Raw genomic sequence first — 22676 nt, 5'->3', positions numbered from 1 at the left:
GCACTCAGGGCATGTTGAACTGTGGTCCATGTACAGGAGATCCAGGTTTGAATCCAAATCCCTTTACTTCGTTTGTTTAAAGGGGACCTATTATGCTCCTTTTTACAAGATGTAAAATAAGTCTCTGATATCCCCAGAGTGTGTATGTGAAACAGATAATTTTTTTTAGCTTGTTAAAATTGCCACTTCTATGGTGTGAGCCAAAACGCTCTGTATTTGAGTATGTTGCTTTAATGCAAATGAGCTGTTGCTCCCGGAGAAGAGGGCGGAGCTTCAAGAGCTCAAGCTTGACAATAGCAGTGCTAGCCTTTGCAAATAAACATTCCACCATTAGTACAAGCCTGTTATCTTTACTGAAAACAAACTCTGTTTCAAAGTCAGCCATCTGATTGTACTGTGCATAATAAATTATCGTTTGTGAATTACACAGACGGGGAGCACAGCAGGATAAAAATAACAATATCTGGTTTCATGGTGCATGGCATGCTATCACAAACTTTATAAGTCCCACTCGTGATTATGAGCTCAACAAACTCAAGTGATCGACTCGCATTGCTTTCATATACAATTTTTAACTACCACATTCCTATTCACGATCATTCATGAAGACAGCACCAGTGAAAACAGACAGAGACAATGGTAGCTTTAGCATCATTAGCCCTACAGAGTGCCAAGCTCTTTCAGAAGGGCAATTTGGAAAACAAATGCGTGGTACTTACTTTGTCTGGTATTTGTCTTACTTTGTTTGGTATTGATCCCTACACGTATTGGGGACTTTATCGATTTTTTTCCGGGACATTTCCTTAGACAATGTAACTTGACCACGTGTCCTCAGATGGAAGAAGTCTACGGAGACTCCTATGTTCGTAAGTGCATCCCAAAACGCAACACTTGAAATGCCTCTTTGGCGCTCAGGGCTGTGTCTATAGGGCAGCGTCACAAATGGGCGGGACTTTTTCCCCTCGTTGACGTGAACAGAGGGAGAATCTGAAACTGCTCGTTCTGAGAGACTGTTTATGATTTTTTTAGACTATAAAAAAATGAGTGGGTGGATTTTTACCATTATAGGCTGGTAGTTTTCACGCAGTGCGGCCACACAACTGTTCAAACACTTTATAAAAGTGATTTTTGCATAATGGATCCCCTTTAAATGAATCACACAAGGTGATTTACTAAGGTTTGCAGTAGTCAATATACTGGTATTTGTGCCATTATTTGCTACCCAAAAAATGTTTTAAACCAGATGCTGATTTGCGCCACTCTTGGTAGATTGTGTTGGTCATTATGGAAATGATCCAGATGCGTCTGTGTTCTTTGATGTACAAACTATCTGTAGATCAGCCACATAACTTCCACTACCATCTGTGCTTTTATGGGATTGCGCTCTAACACTAATTTGCCCTGTTTAGTCAATCTGGCCCTTAGTTTTTTTTAATTACTCATATTTACAGTTTAAAGTGTTTATTCTTTTTTTTTTTGCTGAAATATTCTTTGTGTGATGTAGTCATTTTTGGGAATTTTAAGAATGTATTTGCTTTTTTTGTTCTTCCCCAAGTTTTTCTCTGTCCCAGCTCATGGGGGTTAAACTCTGTGCAGATGGGGTCATGAAGGTTAAAGTCAGCAGTGATGATATGTCACGTGTATTGATGATGTGATATGTTGTTTACCCAGCCGTTATGTCCTAAGGGTTATAGACTCAAAAACACACAAACTGTGAGCATTTGTGAGATTTGCTTTATCAGCAGGTCTGATACTGACAGTTCTTGATGTGCTTGTGTGTGTGTGTGAGAACTTGCTTCAAGCGAGTCAGTTAAAACTTTGTCAAAAAGGGATTTGTTAAATGGAGCTGAACTGACGAATTTGCTGTGTGAAATTCCCTGGGGCAGAATCACACCCAGAGTGACCTCAGTGGTGTCAACCTGAGTTATGAGCCACATTGTTACTATATAATGTAAGCTATAGGGGGTTCTGATTGACTTTTGATGTATGCAGTGAGTCATTTGAGTGTTTAAGATCTTCATCTGTTTGAACCCAGTACATAGGGGCGTCTTTCCAGCCTGGTTCTTATATGGCTCCCGCAGGACCAGATCAGCATAACCGCAGGGAGGTTTAGCTCATTCACTCGCTCCAGCAAAGAGACATGAAGCTGCTGCTATATAGAAATGTCTTTCTTTGCAGAACATGAAATGAACATTTATAGGAGAAATGAAAGATCAGATCAAACTTAACGTATAAATTTGCGTTACCTTTGAATTTACAGCAGAACTAATTGCCTGAGTTTTATATTTTCTGATGGTTTTTTCCCTACTCCTTTGCGCTCAGGGTCCAAGGTTATACTACTGCAAGCCAGAATATTCTTACAGGCATTGAAACTGTGCACACATACACATTTGTGTACTAATGAAAATGGGATGATTTAGCCATTTTGTTTACTTTCATAATAGTGAAAAAACAGTGCAGGTCATTCTGTCAGTCTGTGCATCATATCAAATGCAAGTCAGTTCATTCAGCAGTCATATTCATAACGGCCCTGGAGTTAGTATTTCCAGCCATGTGAATACAGCTCCTATCTATCTCAATAGGGAAATAAATCTACATGACAGTCAAAATTACTTTTTCAAATCAGAAATAAAATCTGACAACAATTTAAATTGTGCTTCTTAAGGTCAAAAGAAAAAAGGTTGATGAAGCTAATGTGCATGAACATTCTAGAGAATAAACAAGCACATGGTTGGATCTTAACCGTAAAACCGAGCTTCCAGTCTTATAGTTGCCATATTAAATGTTGCAGTTCCTTCTGTAAAAGAAGTGCGCTTAATTCTATTGAATGTGCACTTGTAGTGTACTGTAATATTAATTAAATAAAAGGCAACTTATTATGTGTTATTAAAATGTACACTTTCATGAGTGTTTCTTAACACAATTAAAGAGACAGTTCACCCAAAAATTCAAATTCTGTCATTAATTACTCACCCTCACGTAGTTCCAAACCCATAAGACCTTCATTCATCTTCAGAACACAAATTAAGATATTTTTGATGAAATCCGAGAGCTTTCGGACCCTGCATAGACAGCAAAGCAACTGACACGTTCAAGGCCCAGAAAGGTAGTAAGGACATTGGTAAAATAGTCCGTGTGACATCAGTGGTTCAACCGTAATGTTATGATGTAGAACCTGGATGCGCTGTACCTTGTTTTCAAGCAGAATAAGGTACACACAGTACATAAAACAGTCTTTGTAAACATGTCTGAAAGTTTCGAAAGAGATGACTTGCAATTTTTTGCCCAGCCTTACTTGTTTTAACCAGAGTATACAGACGATGAACTAAGAGAGATGGACGTTCTACGTCAGTCAGAATGCCAGCTCCTGCGTAGTGATACTCTTTGTGAATGCGTGCCAAAGACTGACACAGAAGAGAAGAAATTGTTAAACAAAGTCATTATTTTTGTTTCTTTTAGCACAAAAAGTATTCTCATAGCTTCATAACATTACTCTTGAACCACTGATGTCACCTCATTAATGATTTGAAATGATGTCCTTACTACTTTTTTGTGTCTTGAACGTGTTAGTTCCCTTGATGCCTATGAAGGGTCAGAAAGCTCTCGGATTGGAACGACATGAGTTTTAATATTTAATAATTATTAATAATTAATAATAATTAATCATTTTTGGGTGAACTATAACTTTAAAGTAAATATATTTTAAATGTACTAAATTGTAACCTCATTACAGTCTGTTATTAAATATATTTATTAAAATACATGAATACATGGTTCAATAGAAATTACATTAAAGTATGTTTTAGTTTACTATAAATGCTTGTCAGTACATTACACTTTACACTACACAGTGTACACTTTACAGTTAACCATAATTTAAATACAATAGAAGTATTTATGAATACTTCCAAAAAGCAAAAATGCATTCCCCCAAAGCATTCCATTCAGTACTTTTTTTGAAAGTATGTTCAGATTATTGTTTTTAAAATTTGACTTGGATGAGGTAATGTTGCAGTGCACAATAAAGTTACCAGCTAACTGGCAATTATCTCTTATTTACTCGCCAAAGTCAATTTTTACTCGCATTGGTGCTTAGCGAGTATTAATTTTGGACCGTGGCAAGTTGGCGAGTATTAATTATTACGCAACAGTAATGACACTTATTGTCAACAGAAGTGAGAGGATTCGTTATGCCAACTGCATTACAATTGTTTGGCACACAGACTCATATTTCTCTCTCTCCCTTCCTTTCTGTTTTCCCTGGGTTTTGGAAACACTTGCAGCTTGTGTGTGTTGGCCACCGCCTGTCTTGGGCTCCGGACAGCTGCATTGGCTGCTGCACTGCGCTCACACACACACACACACACACAGACAGTATGTTGAATATGACAAGCACACACTAACACACAGTCCATTAAGATGGGTCTATTACATGCATGCCTCGTCTACACCTCTTCCACACCTTTCAGATTCTACTCTCTTTGTCCTTGTGTCTGCACAGCTGTGCATCAGCTGTCTGTCTCTCACAGAGCCCAGAACCAGCGCTGTCATTCAGCACGGGACAGCTGCCACCTCACACACACTCACAGACCCCCATTCCATATACACATATACAAACACAAATCACATATTCACAGAAACCTTGTTTTAATGGGGATGGAATGACAGCAATGCCAGATGATGCTGAAATAACAGCATGTGTGATTTTAAAAAAACAAACAAAACTGTAACCTATGTGCATATAACACATACCATTCAAATGTTTGAGACAGATAATGTTTAAATGTTTTTGAAAGTAGTCTTTTATGCTCACCATTGCTCCATTTATTTGATCAGTAATGCAGGAAAAACAGTAATATTGTGAATATTATTGCAGTTTAAAATACCTGTTTTCTGTTATTTTACATGTTTTTTTTTATTATTATTCCTGTGATGGCAAATCTGAATTTTCAGCAGCCATTACTCCAGTCTTCAGTGTAACATGATCCTTCAGAAATCATTTGGTGTTCAAGAAACGTTTTGCATTATTATCAATGTATCAGTTAAAAAAGAAACCTAATGCGCAAACACAAATCCCATATTCACAGAGAAAAGGGGTTGGTGTTAATGGGAAAACATGGCATGTTGTGTCATTTCTTTTTCTAATGTGTTTTGATACATGTGGTTGTTGGAATGCAGTATGTTGAATTTGGGAGAATTTCTAAGCTTGATGGACCACCAGAGTAAATGAAGTGATCTCAAGTGTTTATATCTGTTCAGTCTAACTGACTTCATCAGTTGTAGAAAGGTGGAGATTCCCCTCATTTTTTGACATCATAACTGAGATCATATTTCATCCTAAAATTGAATGGATAAAAATATAATAGTCATAGCAGCACAGTTCCACAATGACATTAGGAAAAACAGTATAAATGGGATTTTAAATGCTACACATTTATTTAGGCATCACAGAAGTATAGTGTGCAATAAAAAACATTGTTTAACGGTGTTATTAATAGTTTTAACAGTGTGACAAATGTTAGTGTTTTTAAAAATTAACTTTTGAGTGAATGTTTGAAGATGCAAAGGTAATCTAATTGTAAAATAGGGGATAATGAAAACTAAAAACAACTACCGAAAGAAAAAATATTGACTACCGATATATTTTAGAACTGTAATATAAGCCTACAACCGATACAGTACCAATGTTTTGTGCATCCTTAGTACAGTACGTGGAAACTTATTCCAACTTATAATAAAAATTGGTCACACTTTCTTAAGGTCCAATTCTCACTGTTAACAAACCATTATCTATGACTTTTGCTTCGATGAACTCCTAATTTGCTGCTTATTAATAGTTAGTAAGGTAGTTGATAAGTTTATGTATTGGGTTGGATTAGAGATGCAGAATATGTGCTTTATAAGTACTAATCAAAAGTCAGTATGTTAATAATAGGCATGCTCATAAGCAACTAGCTAATAGTTAATATTGGGAATTTGTCCCTATACTAAAGTGTTAGTCTTTTTTAATAATTATAATTATTATAATCTTTTTAAATAATTGTATGTAGTGAACTTTTACAGTATATTACATGCATTCGAAGGAAAAACAACAGCTCAGAATTACACAAACTTTACAGCCAGGTATACCTTCTAATAAATAAACAGGCTCAAAAAAAGAAAAGGTTAAGGGTATTGGAACGTATAGAATTTGTTAAAATGAATTATTAATTTACATTTAATACGCTTAAGTAAATGTAATTGACTCATTCTCTCTCTTTCTTCCTCAGGTATGTCTGTAGAAGATAGTTCAACTCTGGAGAGGTAACCAGGTGTCACTGTTGCTATGGCAACACAGATGCTGCCGTTGTTGCCTGCCCTTCTCTCTGTCTTCCTCGTCTCCTGGACGGTGGCCCAGGACGTGGATTGGCATTTTGACTCTGGTAAGAATGTCAGGTGTTCTGCTCCTGTCATACATCAAAGCTAGTGTGAGAAATACCCTTTCTCCGTTTATTTAACTGTGGTTTTGTGGGCCGACCCTGAGGATGTGTAGGTCCTCCCAAAGTCCTAAAGTCAGACTTCCTTTCAGTCTTCTCTCCTGTCTTTAAACTCTTTCAGTCCACTTTTTCTTCCTCTTTTGTGTTTGTTGGGGTTTCTAATGGGTTTTTAATGCCTGTGAAATGTTTCTGTGGTCATTCGAAGTCATTATATTCAGTCTCTGAATGAAGGCTTATGATCGATGCGTATGAGCTGCAGTGTTTTTCTCCATGACGGTTACTGATAGTTAATCATGTTATAAGCTGGAACGTCTGCATGTTAGCTTGCCAGAGACTGAAAAGGAGAGGAGCGAAAGGAGAAATAGTGGGGGGAATTAAAAAAATGAATTGAAATACTACTCTGATAAAAGAGTTTCTAGCACACACTAACTGCATTTGTGCCGTTATAACGGAGTTAAAGCAGATTTTTGTCTGAGAATACATGGCACAATGCTCAGTTGTGAAGAAGCTAGTACCAAATGTAAATAATTGCAGCACTATTTCTGCACATTTAGCATCTGGTTAAGTTGGATTGCAGGTGGCTAATGAATAAGACAGTTTTTTTCTTTCTTTGCTGAAATACTAAGTGAAAAAGTAGCTTAACTGCTTAGTGCAAGAGTTTTTAAACTTTATAATATTAAGGAATTTTAATTTTATAGATTCCTATTCTAAAGTTTGGGGTCATTAAAATTTTCAAAAGAAGTATTTTATGCTCACCAAGGACTTCTTATTATCAGAAAATACAGTGGAAGCAGTGATATTGTGAAATATTATTGCAATCTAAATTAACTCTTTTTTTATTTTTATTTTAAAATGTCATTTATTCCTGTGATGCAAAACTGAATTACTCCAGTCTTCAGTGTCACAAGATCTTCAGAGAATCATGCTAATAAGAAATGCAAATCAGCCTATAATTATCAATGTTTGAAATATTTATGCTGCTTAATAGTTTTGTGGAAACCATTATATGCCTTGTTTTCAGGATTGTTTGGTGTATAGAAATTTCAAAAGAACAGCATTTATTAATAACATTATAAATGTCTTTACTGTTACTTTTGGCTTAAATTTACTGATTTCAGTTTTTCTTTCTAACATTTTCCACAAACACACCCTCTTTCACACCCCGAGGTTTAAAACCCCAGATTTAGTGAAATGGCCCAGTGCGACAGTTGATTGAGGATGATGTGCTTCCTAAGGAGAGAGAGATGAACGTGGTGGAGGTGCAAATAGATCAGGAGCAGAAAATGACTGCATTCGTGTCACCGAGACAGTTCATTGTTGAAACTAGAAGACATCTGCTTATAATCCAGAATGACTGTAAAGCGCAGCTCTCATCTGCTCTGTATTAGCTGGAGATGTGTGAGATAGACAGATTAAGAGTCATGGAGAGAGAAAGAGAGAGTATGGAAGAGAGAAAGCATTTTATTGGCAGCAGAGTGATGATGTAATGAAACAGGCACCTGTCCACAGTGTGACACTCTCTCTCTCTCTCTCTGTGTGTGTGTGTGTGTGTGTGAGAGTGAGGGTCTCGCTGGCTGGTTTGTTTTCCAGCCTTTGCATTCTTATCTCATGACTCACTTTACAGCAACTGAGTGCACCCCCCCAAAAAAAAACCCCTCAGCCATCACCCCCAGCTTCAGCTCGCACTGACAGGCACACCCTCTGGACTGACACACAGGCAGGACTGACATGTGATCCGTGCGGATGATTTCAGCGCTGTGTTTGTGCCAGAAATTTTCTCTACTGTCCTCATTTCATCTCTTCATTTTTTCTGCTCCCTGCTATACATCTGTAAGACATTGCTGAAGCAATTTCAACAATGCAACGTTGCATTGGCATTTTTGTGAGAGTTTGACATTGCTATGTGTGGGACTTTATTTACCTATATTTTAAGGACAAAAATATCCCAAGAATTCAGACAAGACTGATAAAAGATTGCTCCAGTGATGTCCTTAAAATTTTTTTAATCAATAACTCAATCAATAACCAGTAAATGTTGTTGTTTGTTATAAGTAAATATAATTATATTTAACATTTAATATATATTTTAGGTTAAAATCTGTTTTCTGTCAAATGTCTGGTGCCCTTTTCAGAGTCCCTTGTTTGAAAAATTCTGAATGGACAGATTATTATTATTTAAATTATCACTGCCATTTATTCCTTAGTTGATCAGGGTAGGGTTTGGGTTAGTCTGTAATAATGATCATCTTTATAAAAAATAAGAATAGAAGTGCATGATATGCCGTCATGTAGATTGAAAATGCTAGGTAAATATGAATGTGTGTCAGAATCAGTGTTATTGTTGTATTATTTATATATTATTATAGTATTCATTAATATTTTGAATTGGCTTTTTATTTTTAGATTTTCACTTTTCATTTTAATTTTAGTTTTAGTAATTCTGTTATAATTTTGAAATTAGTTTTGAATTGGCTTTTATTTTCATATTTTCAGTTTTGATTTTAGTTTTAATAATTTAGTTTTAATTTGCTTGTAATTATTTCAGTTTTGGTTTTAGAATAGTTATTGGTTAACTATTAATAAGCAGCAAATTAGGAGTTTATTGACGCAAAAGTCATAGTTAATGGTTTGTTAATAGCGAGAATTGGACCCTAAAATAAAGTGTTTTAGTTACAGTTCTGTCACAATCCTGATTCTTCATTATGTGTGTGTTTCATAAGTTAGTTTTGGAGTGTGTTGTCAGAAGTGTTTTCTTTTGTAACACACAGCTAAGTGTCGCTATGCTCTGGGGATGGAGGATGGCACCATACCCGACTCTGACATCACCGCATCCAGTGCCTGGTCCGACTCAACCGAGGCCAAACACGGCAGGTAAGTGTGAACACATGCTTTCAATTCACACATTGCTTTCTAGCTGCGTGCATAATACAGTATTCTCACTCTGATTTTGTGTTTGTGATTTGTGGTTGGTTGTTTGTGTTCGTGGGCTCTGTGAGGCTCATGAGGGGACGTGATTAGGTTACATGAGATGTCAGTAATGGAGCGTATCCTGATATAGAGCATTAGGTAATGACATTACAGCACTGTCTGTCTGGACTAGACTCACATGCTGCTGAATACAGGCCAATACCACACACACGGTAGCAGACGCACACACACACACGCAACAAACACAAAAGCAGACACAAAACCACACTGACTAATAAGCTTTGAGGTTAGCATCACTATCCCTCCCTGAAACAGATAGAAGCATGTGTGCGCGTGAGGGGTGTTTCTGTTTTTTGGCAGCATACAGATCATGTGGTTGTTATTAAGTCCACATTCTGTTTAAGACAGCAGGGGGATTTTGAAGGGAGGGGAGAGGAGCTTATGGGAAAAATGGGAGAGGGGCAAATAGCCTTAAACGGAGAAGGGGAATAAAGAAGAATGAGGGTGGCGGTTAAGAGGAATGATGGAGTGCTGAGAGGTGCTGAAGTTGGGATTTATGGTGGGGATTCAGTGCTTTAGGGGTTTGTGTGATGTTTGAATGTTAGGGTGGGTTCTCACACATGATCTCTCAGAAGAACAGCTGTGTGACAATATGCTGAAGACCAACAGATACAGTGAGAGAAAGACCAAATGAAGAGGAACTGCAACTAACAAATATTTTGATAATCTGTTGAACATGTATTCCACATCTGGCACATTGGTGTCCTTCAAACAATGTGCAAAGACTTCTGTATAATGAATGTATACTATTCATTGTGTTCAAAACTGGTATAAAGTATATGGTAACAATTCACCATTCATTTTTTCTCTACCGAGAGTTTGAAAAAGTCTTTAAAAAGTTATAAGCTATGAACAAAACCAACCAGCAAGAGGTGAATCACAACATTTCCAAAATTGACTTAAAGCAAAAAAGTATGACAATATCAAATGTAAAAAGAATGTGTTTATTGGTTTTATTGAAGGGAAAAACTTATGAGGCATCACAAAAGACATTGGTGTAAAGATTTTGATTTTACATATTTATTTTACATTGTTTACACAAAAACGCACACATACATATATATATACACACACACACATACATACACACACTCACTGGCCACTTTATTAGGTACACCTTGCTAGTACCTGTTTGGACCCCCTTTTGCCTTCAGAACTGCCTGAATTCTTTGTGGCATCCATGATGCGAATCTCTCGTTCCACCACATCCCAAAGGTGCTCTATTGGATTGAGATCTGGTGACTGTGGAGGCCATTTGAGTAAAGTGAACTCATTGACATGTTTAAGAAACCAGTCTGAGATGATCTGAGCTTTGTGACATGGTGCATTATCCTGCTGGAAGTAACCATCAGAAGATGAGTACACTGTAGTCATAAAGGGATGGACATGGTCAGCAACAATACTCAGGTAGGCTGTGGCATTTAAACGATGCTCAATTGGTACTAAGGGGCCCAAAGTGTGCCAAGACAATATCTCCCACACCATTACACCACCACCACCAACCTGAACCGTTGAGACAAGGCAGGATGGGATCCATGCTTTCATGTTCTTTACGCCAAATTCTGACCGTACCGTCTGAATGTCGCAGCAGAAATTGAGACTCATCAGACCAGGAACGTTTTTCCAATCTTCTATTTTGGTGAGCCTGTGCGAATTGTAGCCTCCGTTTCCTGTTCTTAGCTGACAGGAGCAGCACCCGGTGTGGTCTTCTGCTGCTGTAGTCCATCTGCTTCAGGGTTTGACGTGTTGTGCGTTCAGAGATGGTATTCTGCATACCTTGGTTGTAACGAGTGGTTATTTGAGTTACTGTTGCCTTTCTATCATCTCTAACCAGTCTGCCCATTCTCCTCTGACCTCTGACATCAACAAGGTATTTTCGTCCACACAACTGCCGTTCACTGGATATTTTCTCTTTTTCAGACCATTCTCCGTAAACCCTAAAGATGGTTGTGGATGAAAATCCCAGTAGATCAGCAGTTTTTGAAATACTAAGACCAGCACGTCTGGCACCAACAACCATTCCACGTTCAACGTCACTTAAATCCTCTTTCTTCCCCATTCTGATGCTCGGTTTGAACTTCAGCAAGTCATCTTCACCACATCTAGATGCCTAAATGCATTGAGTTGCTGCCATGTGATTGGCTGATTTGCAATTTGTGTTAGCAAGCAATTGAACAGCAGGTGTACCTAATAAAGTGGCTGGTGAGTGTATACATACATACACACATATATATATATATATATATATATATGTATGTATGTATGTGTTTCTAGCATTACATCAATTATTTTGATTCATAGGGACACTGATTGTCTGATTGGGGAGGATTTCTCTGCAGAATTTTGGAAATTATTGAAAAGAGGTCCTCTACCAACGAAAGAGGAGATGGAACCAAAAATCAAAAAGCCATGTCAATAGAAAAAGGTGCAGCACTCACTCTTGAAGAGGTCAAAACTGTATTAATTAAAATTACGTTTCAGCCGTTATCAAGGCCTTCATCAGACATAATTTTAATTTAATAAAGTTTTGACCTCTTCAAGAGTGAGTGCTGCACCTTTTTCTATTATGCAGAGTTATGGGTAATGCATATTTTTACCTGAATTTCAACTGTTAAACACTATTATTTAAAAAACTAATTGAAATAATGCACACTGATGGCAACAAAAGCATATACCATCGATTAACAGCCATGTACTTTACAGTAGGTCTGTCTTTAACAGTTTATTAGTTAATGTTAAACAACAGTTCCCCTCTGGAGAAAATGAGTAGGATTTTTAAGAACACGAGTGCTGAACTCTGTGTATTAAGTTAAAAACAAGCCAACACTCTTCACAAAAGAAAAGCAGAAACACAGATTAAATTACCAAAGAATAAGCAATATTACAGAGAAACAAACGTTGTTAACTGGTTAGAGGTGGAATGTTCTGCAGGAACAAACCTGTTTTGTTGCACTTGCAATTTTTAAATTGGATCTGGACCAACACTGATCTTTTTACTTGACTGAACTGGGATGGTTTAAGTGTCCTATTCATGGAAGAACATTTCAAAGTGGACTAAATCTCATTTTGAAAGGGTCTGTGAGACTCTGAGGGTCCGTGTGTCTCTGTGACTCTGAGGTCATGGTGAAGATTCAAGGGTGAATATGAAATGTCTCAGACTGGTCTCAGTTTCTTGATCTCAGCTGTGTCACAATGAGGTCTCAGTGAGGTGACGGTACCCTCACCTCACTGGAATATCTTATTTCAGGCGCATTTCTCTTTTCGTTTGAGTGTTTGTGGTCTCCGCTGTTTGTCATCAGTGTCTCATCACCTATGTGATATCAGTGGCTGAATGCAGAGACATTCAGTGTTGTTCTTTCTTCTATGAATGAGGAACGTTTAGTACTGATGCTGAGCCAGCCGCCAGCTTAGACTTTTACTCGTGTTAGTGAGTAAAGTGTGTTAGGAAGTTTAAAAGAGGAAATGGCCTAAATGTCATACAGATGGTTGTGTGTATGTGTTCGAGGCTTGTGAGAAAGCGAAACCTGTTTATGGTGTTTATACACAGACCTCACCTCTTACATATCACCTTATTAGCCTGCAGTTTTTTGTTGTTGTTTTTTTTTACCTTGAAATTCCAAATTGGGTGATTTATTTGATTTTTTTATAATTATATTTTTATTTATTATTTTTATTTTAAATTTTTAATTATTATTTATTATTTTTATTTAAAAAAAATTTCTTTTCTTTTGCTTTGTTCGTTTTGATTGTTGTATTTTACTTTGTTTTGTGGTGTTTTTGTTTGTGGTATTTTGTCTTTTTTTTTTTGGTATGTTGTGTGTTGTTGTATCTTGCTTTTTGTGTTGTGTTTTTTGTTTTTTTGTGTGTTGTGTTTTGTTTTTTGTCTTGTGGTATTTTGTTTTTTGTTTTATATAAAATTTGTTTGAGAATTTTTGCATTGTGGTGTTATTTTCAGGGTAACGTTCAGAATTTTGAGCATGTACATAATACTTGTTTGTATCCTTACCTAGGTTGAGTACTGGAGAGGGGGACGGGGCGTGGTGTCCAGCTGGTCCAGTGTTTCCCAGCGGCTCCGAGTACCTGCAAGTGGATCTGCACAAGCTTCATTTCCTGTCTCTGGTGGGCACACAGGGTCGTCATGCAGACGGGCTCGGGCGGGAGTTCGCACGCAGTTACCGGCTGCGCTACTCTCGTGATGGACGACACTGGATAACGTGGAAGGACCGATGGGGACAAGAGGTTTGTAGCCCCTGTATGATATTTAATAATCAAGTTTTGTTAGCAGAATTTGGATCTTAGATATTTTTCTGTTATTCTGTGTTGTTCTTGGCTCAGGTGGTGTCAGGGAACGAGAACACATATGAAGTGGTCCTGAAGGACCTGGGTCCGCCCATCATAGCGCGCATGGTGCGCTTCTACCCGCTGGCGGACCGCGTGATGAGCGTGTGTTTAAGAGTTGAACTCTACGGTTGTGTTTGGAAGGGTGAGTCCAACACATGACAAGCAATCCATCATCCTGGTCACACACACACTCAACTCCATTACATTCACATCAGGCACATTTTGCAATGGAATGATGTTTACCTTTAAGTGATGTGCTGCTTCTCTGTTAGACGGACTAAAGGCGTACACCGCTCCTGTGGGTCATGTGATGGACCTGTCAGGCACTCCTGTCTACCTTAATGACTCCATCTATGATGGCAGTAAAGAGGCAGGGTAATGTACACACACACTCAACTTTGTTTCTTTTCATTTTTTTAAGAACATGATTTCATACTTCCTGCAAGTGTTTTATATCCTGCAAGTACATTTGTGCTATCAAGTTAGTAACTAAAATCATGTAGAAACCATCAAATATCATTATCAAATATCATCATCATCATCAACTTCTTGTCTCTCAACAAACAAGTAGGTTGAGGTAGGGATGGGGATTGTAAGATTCCCTTGGCCTAAATAAATAAATGATTAATGGCATAAAGAAATGAATACACTCATAAATTAATGAATAATTGCTTTAAATATAAACAAGTAAATAAAGGTTTTTTTCCGTTTTTTTTGCAATAACTTTCTCAAATCAAATAGGCCATAAGCTGAATGTGTTTGATTCACTTAAATAATTGACTTATAAGAGTCATTCATTTGGAAAGTATTTAGACTTCACTGGTTGCTTGTATGTTTTTGATTTGCTAAAAAGAACCAGCTCAGAGTACATTTGGAATCATACATACAAAGTCTTTTAGAATTGTAGAAGAATGCACATTCTAGAACCGATGATGAAACAAAACGTTTGATTTTAAATATTTAAAAAAAATACTAGAAGAAACGACAATTTCTTGGATCACAACCCTTGGTTCATGCTGTGTGTCAGAAACGAGCAGTTGAGAACTTCTCAAATCTCACCTGCTCCTGTCAGGCTTAATTTTCTGTGATGCATGTTAAAGTCCAGAGCCCTTTCTCATTTACGTATGTGTATCTGTCAGGTGGGCTTGACGAATATTGTGTAGAAACATTCCCAGATGTGTTTTAATGGAGCAGAAATGTTTGCAATATCTAAGCTAACGTTTGACACTAGCCAGAAATTCCAACATGTATGTGAGTACATGCATCTGTGTGTATATGTGTGCACATGCCTAATGTCTCTCTCTTCTCCGTAGGGTGATGTTCGGAGGATTGGGCCAGTTGTGTGATGGTGTTTTAGGTGGGAATGATTTCATGGAGAGTAAAGAGCTTAGAGTGTGGCCGGGATATGATTACATCGGCTGGAATCGAGAAACCTTGGGCCAGCCCACTGTTGACATTGAGTTTCACTTCGAGAAAACACGGGTCTTTCACACCATGCAGGTCAGTATGTGTACAAGCAGCCCAAAATATGTTTGGACACTTAAAGGGGTAGTTCACCCAAAAATTAAAATTACCCCATGATTTACTCGCCCTCAAGCCATCCTAGGTGTATATGACTTTCTTCTTTGAGATGAATACAGTCAGAGTGATCTTAAAAATGTCCTGGCTTTTCCAAGCTTTATAATGGCAGTGAATGGGGTTTGAGATTTTGAAGCCCAAAAAAGTGTGTCCATCCATCATAAAAAGTACTCCACACGGCTCTGGGGGGTTAATAAAGGCCTTGTGAAGTGAAGCGATGTGTTTGTGTAAGAAAAATATCCATATTTAAAACGTTATAATGCGTAATCTCTAGCTTCCACTAACTGACGTAGATGCATTCATGAGAGAGTGGCGTTCCAGCGGATGACATAGGCAAATGTGTAATGAACACGGAAGTGCTGTGGAGAGAGCAAAACAAAACACCAGTCATGAATTAGAAGTACAAAATGGGGATTTGTAAAAAAAAAAAAAAAAAAAAAAATTGAAAATTGAAAAGTCAGAAGATTTTGATATAAGCTAAGAGGAGACTGGTTTTCCTATGCTGTAAACAAAACTTGGTTCTCGTGAGACTAGCATATTCTCACTGGAGCTTTTACACTACGTCCTGCATCCTCCTCTGGAACGCTGGGTGAGTAAATCCTGGGTTAATTTTCATTTTTGGGTGACCTGCCCCTTTAAATCACACATTAAATATCTTAATGTCATTGCTTTAGATACAAAAAAATATCACAGCAAGCCAAACAAATTGGAACTAGAACTAGAACTTTTTTCAGTAGTAATATCATGTTTCTGAGACATTTCTATAGTTTCAATGCAATTTTTAGACACGTTTTTGCATACATGTTTTATATACAAGTGTTTGAAAAAAATATTTTAAGGGATAGTTCACCCAAAAACTGAACATTCTGTCATTTACTCATCTTCATCTTTCTTCTGCGGAACACAAAATAACGTTTTTGTCCATACAATGAAAGTCATTGGGGTCCAAAATAACACTGAATTCCATTGCCATAAAAAATATATTTTCGAAATATGTTCTTTTGTGTTCTGCAGATGAAAAAAAGTCATACAGGTTTGGAATGACATGAGGGTGAGTAAATGATCTGCTGTTCATCTTAAGACTGAACTTTCCACTATGCCAGATGGCACCCGCTATCCCAGAATCCATCTCAGTCAGTTAGTAAGACTGTAATGAAGCTCTGCCTCAGTAAATCTGCCCTCAGGAGTCTGTCATTATCCTTCAACCCTTTAATGAACATTTGATTGTTTTTGTTTGTCTTTCTGCCTGTGGCTTTGCATTTGTGGTCATGTGTGATTCTGAGAGGCAGTTTTGTTATCCAATTTGTGGCGCCATAATTATTTCTTTAGTTTGTTATTTGCATGTATGTGTGTTTGTGTGAGTGCATTGTCATTTTTAAGGGTCTTTCTGACCAGGAATGCAAATTTGTTTGTACCACTTCTGTCTTTTTCCGGTCTGAAGAGAGGAAGTGAGAAACGCCATCATCCTCCCATGTGGCCCCGTTTTTCCTGCAGCTTCCCACTGTTTTGAACACTTCCTCTAATACTTGCTTCCTGCAAGTCTTGCAGCAGATTCCCAAAAGATACTAAGAAAAAGGACCAGAGGTCCTATTAAAACATTTCCCATAACAACAAGCACTTGTTCACGTGCCTTTGCGAGATGATTTATGTCACCTCCTTGTGGTCACTCTCCCAGACCTTTGATTAGAGTATTTCCGGCTGTATTCCTGTAGTTTCTGAATACTGCCAATACCCCCCCCCCCCCCCCCCATTGCTTCAGTGTAATATTTGCCACACACTGAGAATAAATCATTGTTGGATTTACTTTAAAACAGTTCTCACTCAGAAACTGCTAGTAAATTTTTGTGTGTGTGTGTGTGTGTGAGTGACTTATTAGATGTCACCATGATAGCTTTGGCTATGCATTAACCTCCAGCACTGTCTGTTTTGTTTCATGTATCAGTAAGCGTTTGCACACATGTGCGCAGTTACACGTTGACCTAACAGTACCATTAATGTCTAACCTGTCACATTATATATGTTCTTGCCCTTCAAGTCTCATTCGCTCCCTGTTTCTTTTCTTTTCCTTCATTTGTGTAATAATAACTTTAGTAATGTTTATTTCGCTATTCTTTCCACTGTTCTTTATTTTTGTTCCCTGCTGTCTTGATGTGTCTGATTGCAGTTTTTGTTTTTAAATATCTGTGTTTCAGGTGCACAGTAATCACAGACACATTCAGCATGTGCGGGTGTTCAACGAAGTGGTTTGTGAGTTTAAGGCCAGTCTGTTGAGCCCGTGGGCGGAGCCTGCGCTCAGTCTTCAAGTGCCGCTGTCTGACCTACATGATCCTTCTTCCCGCACCATCTCACTGCCACTCGGAGGACGGCCGGCGCAAATTCTTCGCTGCCGTTTTTCGTTCAGTGACCGCTGGCTCCTCATCAGCGAGATAAGCTTCTACTCGAGTATGAACACACACACATCTGACCTCTCACAGCAAAGTACTCTGGCTCATTAGCATGACAGTTCTGCAGCCACTTTCAAGTATATAGTAGCAATTTATTATGTATCAGACTTAATACGTAGCTGTTTGATTTGAGTTCAGAAAAAAAGTGAGAAGAAAGCGTGCTTTGCTCAGCTTTGTAGGATTTTTTCCTGCTATGCAGTTTGATGGTTGAGCTGGTTGAGTTTTTATTAGAGAGTTGTGTAAAATCCCTGCTAAATCATCTTAAACCAGCCTATTGTTGTGGTCTAAACTGGTTTAGTTGGTTTCCCAGTCTTGTCAAGCTGGTGTATGCTGTTTTTGCTAGTTGGCAAGCTCGTCTTCCAACCTTAACAGTTGAAGAGTGCCCTAAATCCAGCTGAGACCAACAAAAACATCTTAGACTGGTTTAAGATGTCTTTTCTTGCAGGAAAAGAATGAATAGTACGATCCTATGCCACAAAGCAAATATTCCCACATCATTCCATAGAAAATCTTGACTTCTCTGAATGTTTTGCGTTCATCCTTATGGACTTCTTTAATGAAATATAGCTAAATTATCCAAATTAAGTAACAAAGTACTATCAAATAAATAACTCTTCAGCGTGTGTGACTTTGGGTTCTGATTGGTTGGTTGATATCAACCAAAATATGAGCAAATCATCATAATGTGACTTGCATGGATACTTACAGCTGACAACAGTTATTTGGAGAAAAAGTGAGACTTTGTATCGTATTCACTTTTAGACCCGTACTTGATGGGTTTGTAGATAAGACAGAGAGCCAAAATGATCAATAGTCATGCTTTATCCTAGATAAAACCTGCTTATCTAATTCTTTCTTTCTCCGGTATCTTTTCTCTGTCTTGTCTCCAGTGCCTTTTGAGGATGGATCCACCCTTCCTCCTCTGCCTTCCTCGAGCACTCGTCCTCTCAATGCTACTTCTCCTCACACCCCCAGCCCCGCAAACGGAACCAGCAGCCCCACCGGTGAGTCGGACGCATGTCAACCCCTCCACATAGTGTGTATGCAATGCACTGCCCTGCCATGTTTGCATTAGTGCTGATTGTTAGTATTGGAATGGAATTGCAAAGATTTTAATGATTTTGTTTCCGTAATGATTCTTTTTTATGATACTTTTAGTATTTTTGGATGTTGTCCATCCTGCTAATTGTTTAAGAATATGTAGTAAAAGTGCAATACCGCTTCGTGTGTGTGTGTGTGTGTGTGTGTGTGTGTGTGAATTTGTATTGTTTTTGTAGAATGTATTTTGCTATGTACAAGACAAAAACAAAACTACTTATTTTCAAATATAATGTATTGTGTAAATATATACAAATAATAATAAAAGCCTATATCGAAAAGTACCCTTAATTACAACAAACCTCTTTATTTAAAAAAAAAAATACTCTGGACCAAGGAGACTAAATATGTAAAATCAATCAATAAAATTGTACTTATTTAATTTTTTTTTCATTTCTTGATTTCCAACCCTGTTTATGTGGTTTATTTGGATAATTATTGAGAAAATGCATCCTTACAAACCGAAAAGGCCTAGCTTCATCCCATCCTCACAGTCTGCCATCCCTCATCTTTCATCACTCCCATGTCACCCACCCCTGTCTCTCTTATTCTCCCTCTTCTGACTTGTACACCCTCATTTTTCCAGACCTCTTCATGACCATTACTTCACTGCTGCCCAGCAGCATACAAACAGGTGAGCGAGAGAGAGAGAAAGAGAGAAGGACAAGGGGAAGAAAAGAGTACCGTCTCCAATACTTGTTCTTGCGTCTTAGATTTTTATGGCATGTTTACAAGTACAGAGACATTTTATGATGCTCCCCTCTAAACTTCTTTACAATTGAAAACCCTGCCCTCATAAAATCCCTTGAGAATGTGGTTGGTTGTTGTGTGTGTGCATGTGTGTCAATCTTGAAGTCTGGAGATAATTTTTTTTTTTTTTTTTTTTTGCATGATTCGGATGTTTTTTTTTCTCTTGACTTTAACAATGCTCTATTGTTTTGAGTGTTTCATATAGCCAAACTCATAAAGTATCTTTGTGGAATTGCTCCAGCTGTCCTTGCTCTTGTCCCGCTTTGATTTCACTTCAGTTCCCTCAGCTTTAGGACTGTGCCCACTCTCACAGCTCATTTACTCCCGTCAAAGCTTATTACAGTCCCCCCAAAACAACAGCTGCCTCCTAAATTTACCAACATAAGAACACACACACACACACACACACACACACACACAGTGTTTAAGAAAGCCAGTAAAATCACACAAAGTGTGTCAATGACCATGAAGGCATTTACTTATTACTACCCCACCCAGCACTGAGATAAGAAGGTGGATGTAATGGACAGATAAGCTTTGATTTTACCCTTTAAATGCCTCCTTTATCGTGTTTGTAATAATTTGTAATGTCAGACTAGCATTACACTAACATACACGCTTTATCATAATACTGTTTGGTTTTAACAGAGTTTCCTGCTGTCACTCTGAGGGCGGGCTTACCTGTGGCCAAAGATGACAGCAGCAACACGGCCATCCTGATTGGCTGTCTTGTTGGAATTATACTACTCCTATTGGCTGTCATAGCTGTCATTCTTTGGAGGCAGTACTGGAAGAAACTACTTGGCAAGGTGTTTTTCCTTACTATTTTTTTATACAGTTTAATAGCACTGGGACTTTTCAGTGTTTGTATCCTTGTCTTTGTGAGCGAGTCATTAAAGGTGCAATAGGTGATTGTCTTCAGAAACATTTTTTGTTATTCTGGTTGAAAGTCTCTTCACATCCTGATAGCAATCATTAAGTTAAGTGGTCTAAATGTATTTATCTGTATTTATATATTCTGTAGAAGGTGTAGGACCAAGAAATGTTCGTCCAATCAAAACGTTTGGTCCGAGCGTTTTAATTGGCTTTCCTACCTGCCTGTAAACGTATGTATTTGCATACCTCTGCGCACTCTATTCGCGCAGACAGGATACGTCATCAGGGCGTTCACGCACGCTGTGCAGACAGAGCAAGAATGGCAGACAAACATCAACAACTCAATCTTCCTTCCTGGTATTGTAGTACTTTTACTAACTGTGCTATAAAGTTTTCTCACCGGTGAATGACACATGTTGTAGCCCAGCGGTTCCCAATTCCAGTGCTCGCGCCCCCCGTCTCTGCATATTTTGCATGTCTCGCTTAGTTAACACACCTGGTTTACGTAACCAGCTCGTTAGAAGAGAGCTATTTGCATGAACTGTGTTCCGCTTGACATGCTCCCTACACAGTGTTCATTGCTCCTTACTCCCTGAACAGGGAAAATCCGTTGAAGTTTATTTTACTTCGGAAAATTCATTGACGGATTTGCGCTGCGCAGCGTCTTCACACACAGATGAAACTTACTAGAGAAGTATGAAGTGTGACACAATATACCTCTATAAATAAATACAATTTAAATTCACGTCTCGCACACTTTAATGCCCTTTGTATGGAACATATACGTTCGCTTTGAACTGGAATCATGGCGGAATATCTGGTGATGTCCACTTCGCAGGGCACTTATGACTTGCGGTTGAATAGAACAAACATTGGACGTGATAAGATATACATATGAAATGTGCAGAGCGGGGAGGGCGCGAGGACTGTAATTGGAAACCGTTGATGTAGCCTATTGTAGTAATTTAATGTTGTCTCTGGTATTCTGCTCTTTGATCTTATGTGCGTTCAGGGGGCGTGGCTTTGGACAGCGATTGCAGGGAGGGTGGGATGTTCGCTTTCAGTGCTATCAGGCTAAAGTTAGCATTTTCCGAGATCTCCTATTGCACCTTTAACTCATTTGTTTAACTGATTTGTTTATAAGCACTGATTGTAGCATATATTTGTTCTACTGATTCGTTCAAAAGCACTGATTCATGTAGGAATAAAATAAGTGATTTGTCTTTATTAGTAAGTCATTGAATCATTCACTGATTTATTCAAAAACACTGATTAATTTATCACCAAATCAATTAAAATCTTTATGAGCGAGTCATTAAATTGTTCAGTCAACATATTAATTCGAAAACATTAAGGTTCATCCTGATTTCCTGATTCATTCAGAAATGCCACTACTGTGTTTAGGGGTTGACCGATATGTGTTTTCAGGGACGATGCCAATAATTACAGATCTAGTAAACAGATAACCGATATTTTGAACCAATATATATGTCTGGTGTAAAAATGAAAATGTGTATCATTTGAAGAATATCAAGGGCTCTGACAAAAACATTCTTTAAATGCTTTTAAATTATTTTCTTGGCAAATCGGTTTTGAAAATTACCTATACCAATAACCATGAAAATGCTTAATATCGGCCAGGCCTGTTTTTAGACTGCTGTATGAAAACAAAATATTTTTGTAGTTTATCTGTTTGATTCATTTTCTCATAATAGAAAACTGCATTTTATTTGCATTTATCTGTTATAGCATTTTAGGACTACACTAACATACAGATGGCTAACGGGCATGCACAAAATACCACAAAACTCCAAATTTGATTTCATGGCTCTTTAATTTTGTCTCCCCATATCCAGGCCCAAGGCAGCCTCTCCAGCGATGAGCTGCGGGTTCATCTTTCGGTTCCTTCGGACAACGTGGTGATCAATAACACTAACACCCACACATACTCCAGCCGCTACCAGCGCATACACACCTTCCCTGACGACCGGGAACGCGAGGGAGAATACCAGGAGCCCAGCACTGTACTGCGGCCCCGAGAGCAATGTGATAGCACAGGTGACACACACAAAACACACACACTCAGCATTCATATACCTCACTCAGTAAGCGCACAGGAACCCGG

General features: G+C 38.1%; 1 protein-coding gene across 5 annotated transcripts in view; it reads left to right on the top strand.

The window, feature by feature from the left end:
• Positions 1–22676, top strand: part of LOC306878225 (epithelial discoidin domain-containing receptor 1-like) — a 39084-nt gene that overhangs the window by 6450 nt on the left and 9958 nt on the right. For 3 of the 5 annotated variants that reach the window (XR_013784936.1, XM_079430434.1, XM_079430432.1), the window contains exons 2-11: positions 6270–6422; positions 9245–9347; positions 13475–13703; positions 13800–13947; positions 14078–14180; positions 15119–15305; positions 17576–17825; positions 18718–18831; positions 20324–20484; positions 22408–22609. Coding sequence is in view for 4 of the 5 variants with exons in the window: in XM_079430434.1 (XP_079286560.1) it covers positions 6326–6422; positions 9245–9347; positions 13475–13703; positions 13800–13947; positions 14078–14180; positions 15119–15305; positions 17576–17825; positions 18718–18831; positions 20324–20484; positions 22408–22609 (1594 nt within the window). In the remaining variant the exon portion in view is untranslated. Of the gene's footprint in view, positions 1–6269; positions 6423–9244; positions 9348–13474; positions 13704–13799; positions 13948–14077; positions 14181–15118; positions 15306–17575; positions 17826–18717; positions 18832–19511; positions 19560–20323; positions 20485–22407; positions 22610–22676 lie in introns of all 5 variants that reach the window. The other 2 variants (XM_079430433.1, XM_079430431.1) reach the window with 1 other exon arrangement.

Source organism: Barbus barbus, assembly GCF_936440315.1.
Source record: "Barbus barbus genome assembly, chromosome: 12".
Lineage (NCBI taxonomy): Eukaryota > Metazoa > Chordata > Actinopteri > Cypriniformes > Cyprinidae > Barbus > Barbus barbus.
The sequence above is the reverse complement of the archived record's forward strand: the minus strand, read 5'-3'. Positions and strand labels throughout refer to the sequence as shown.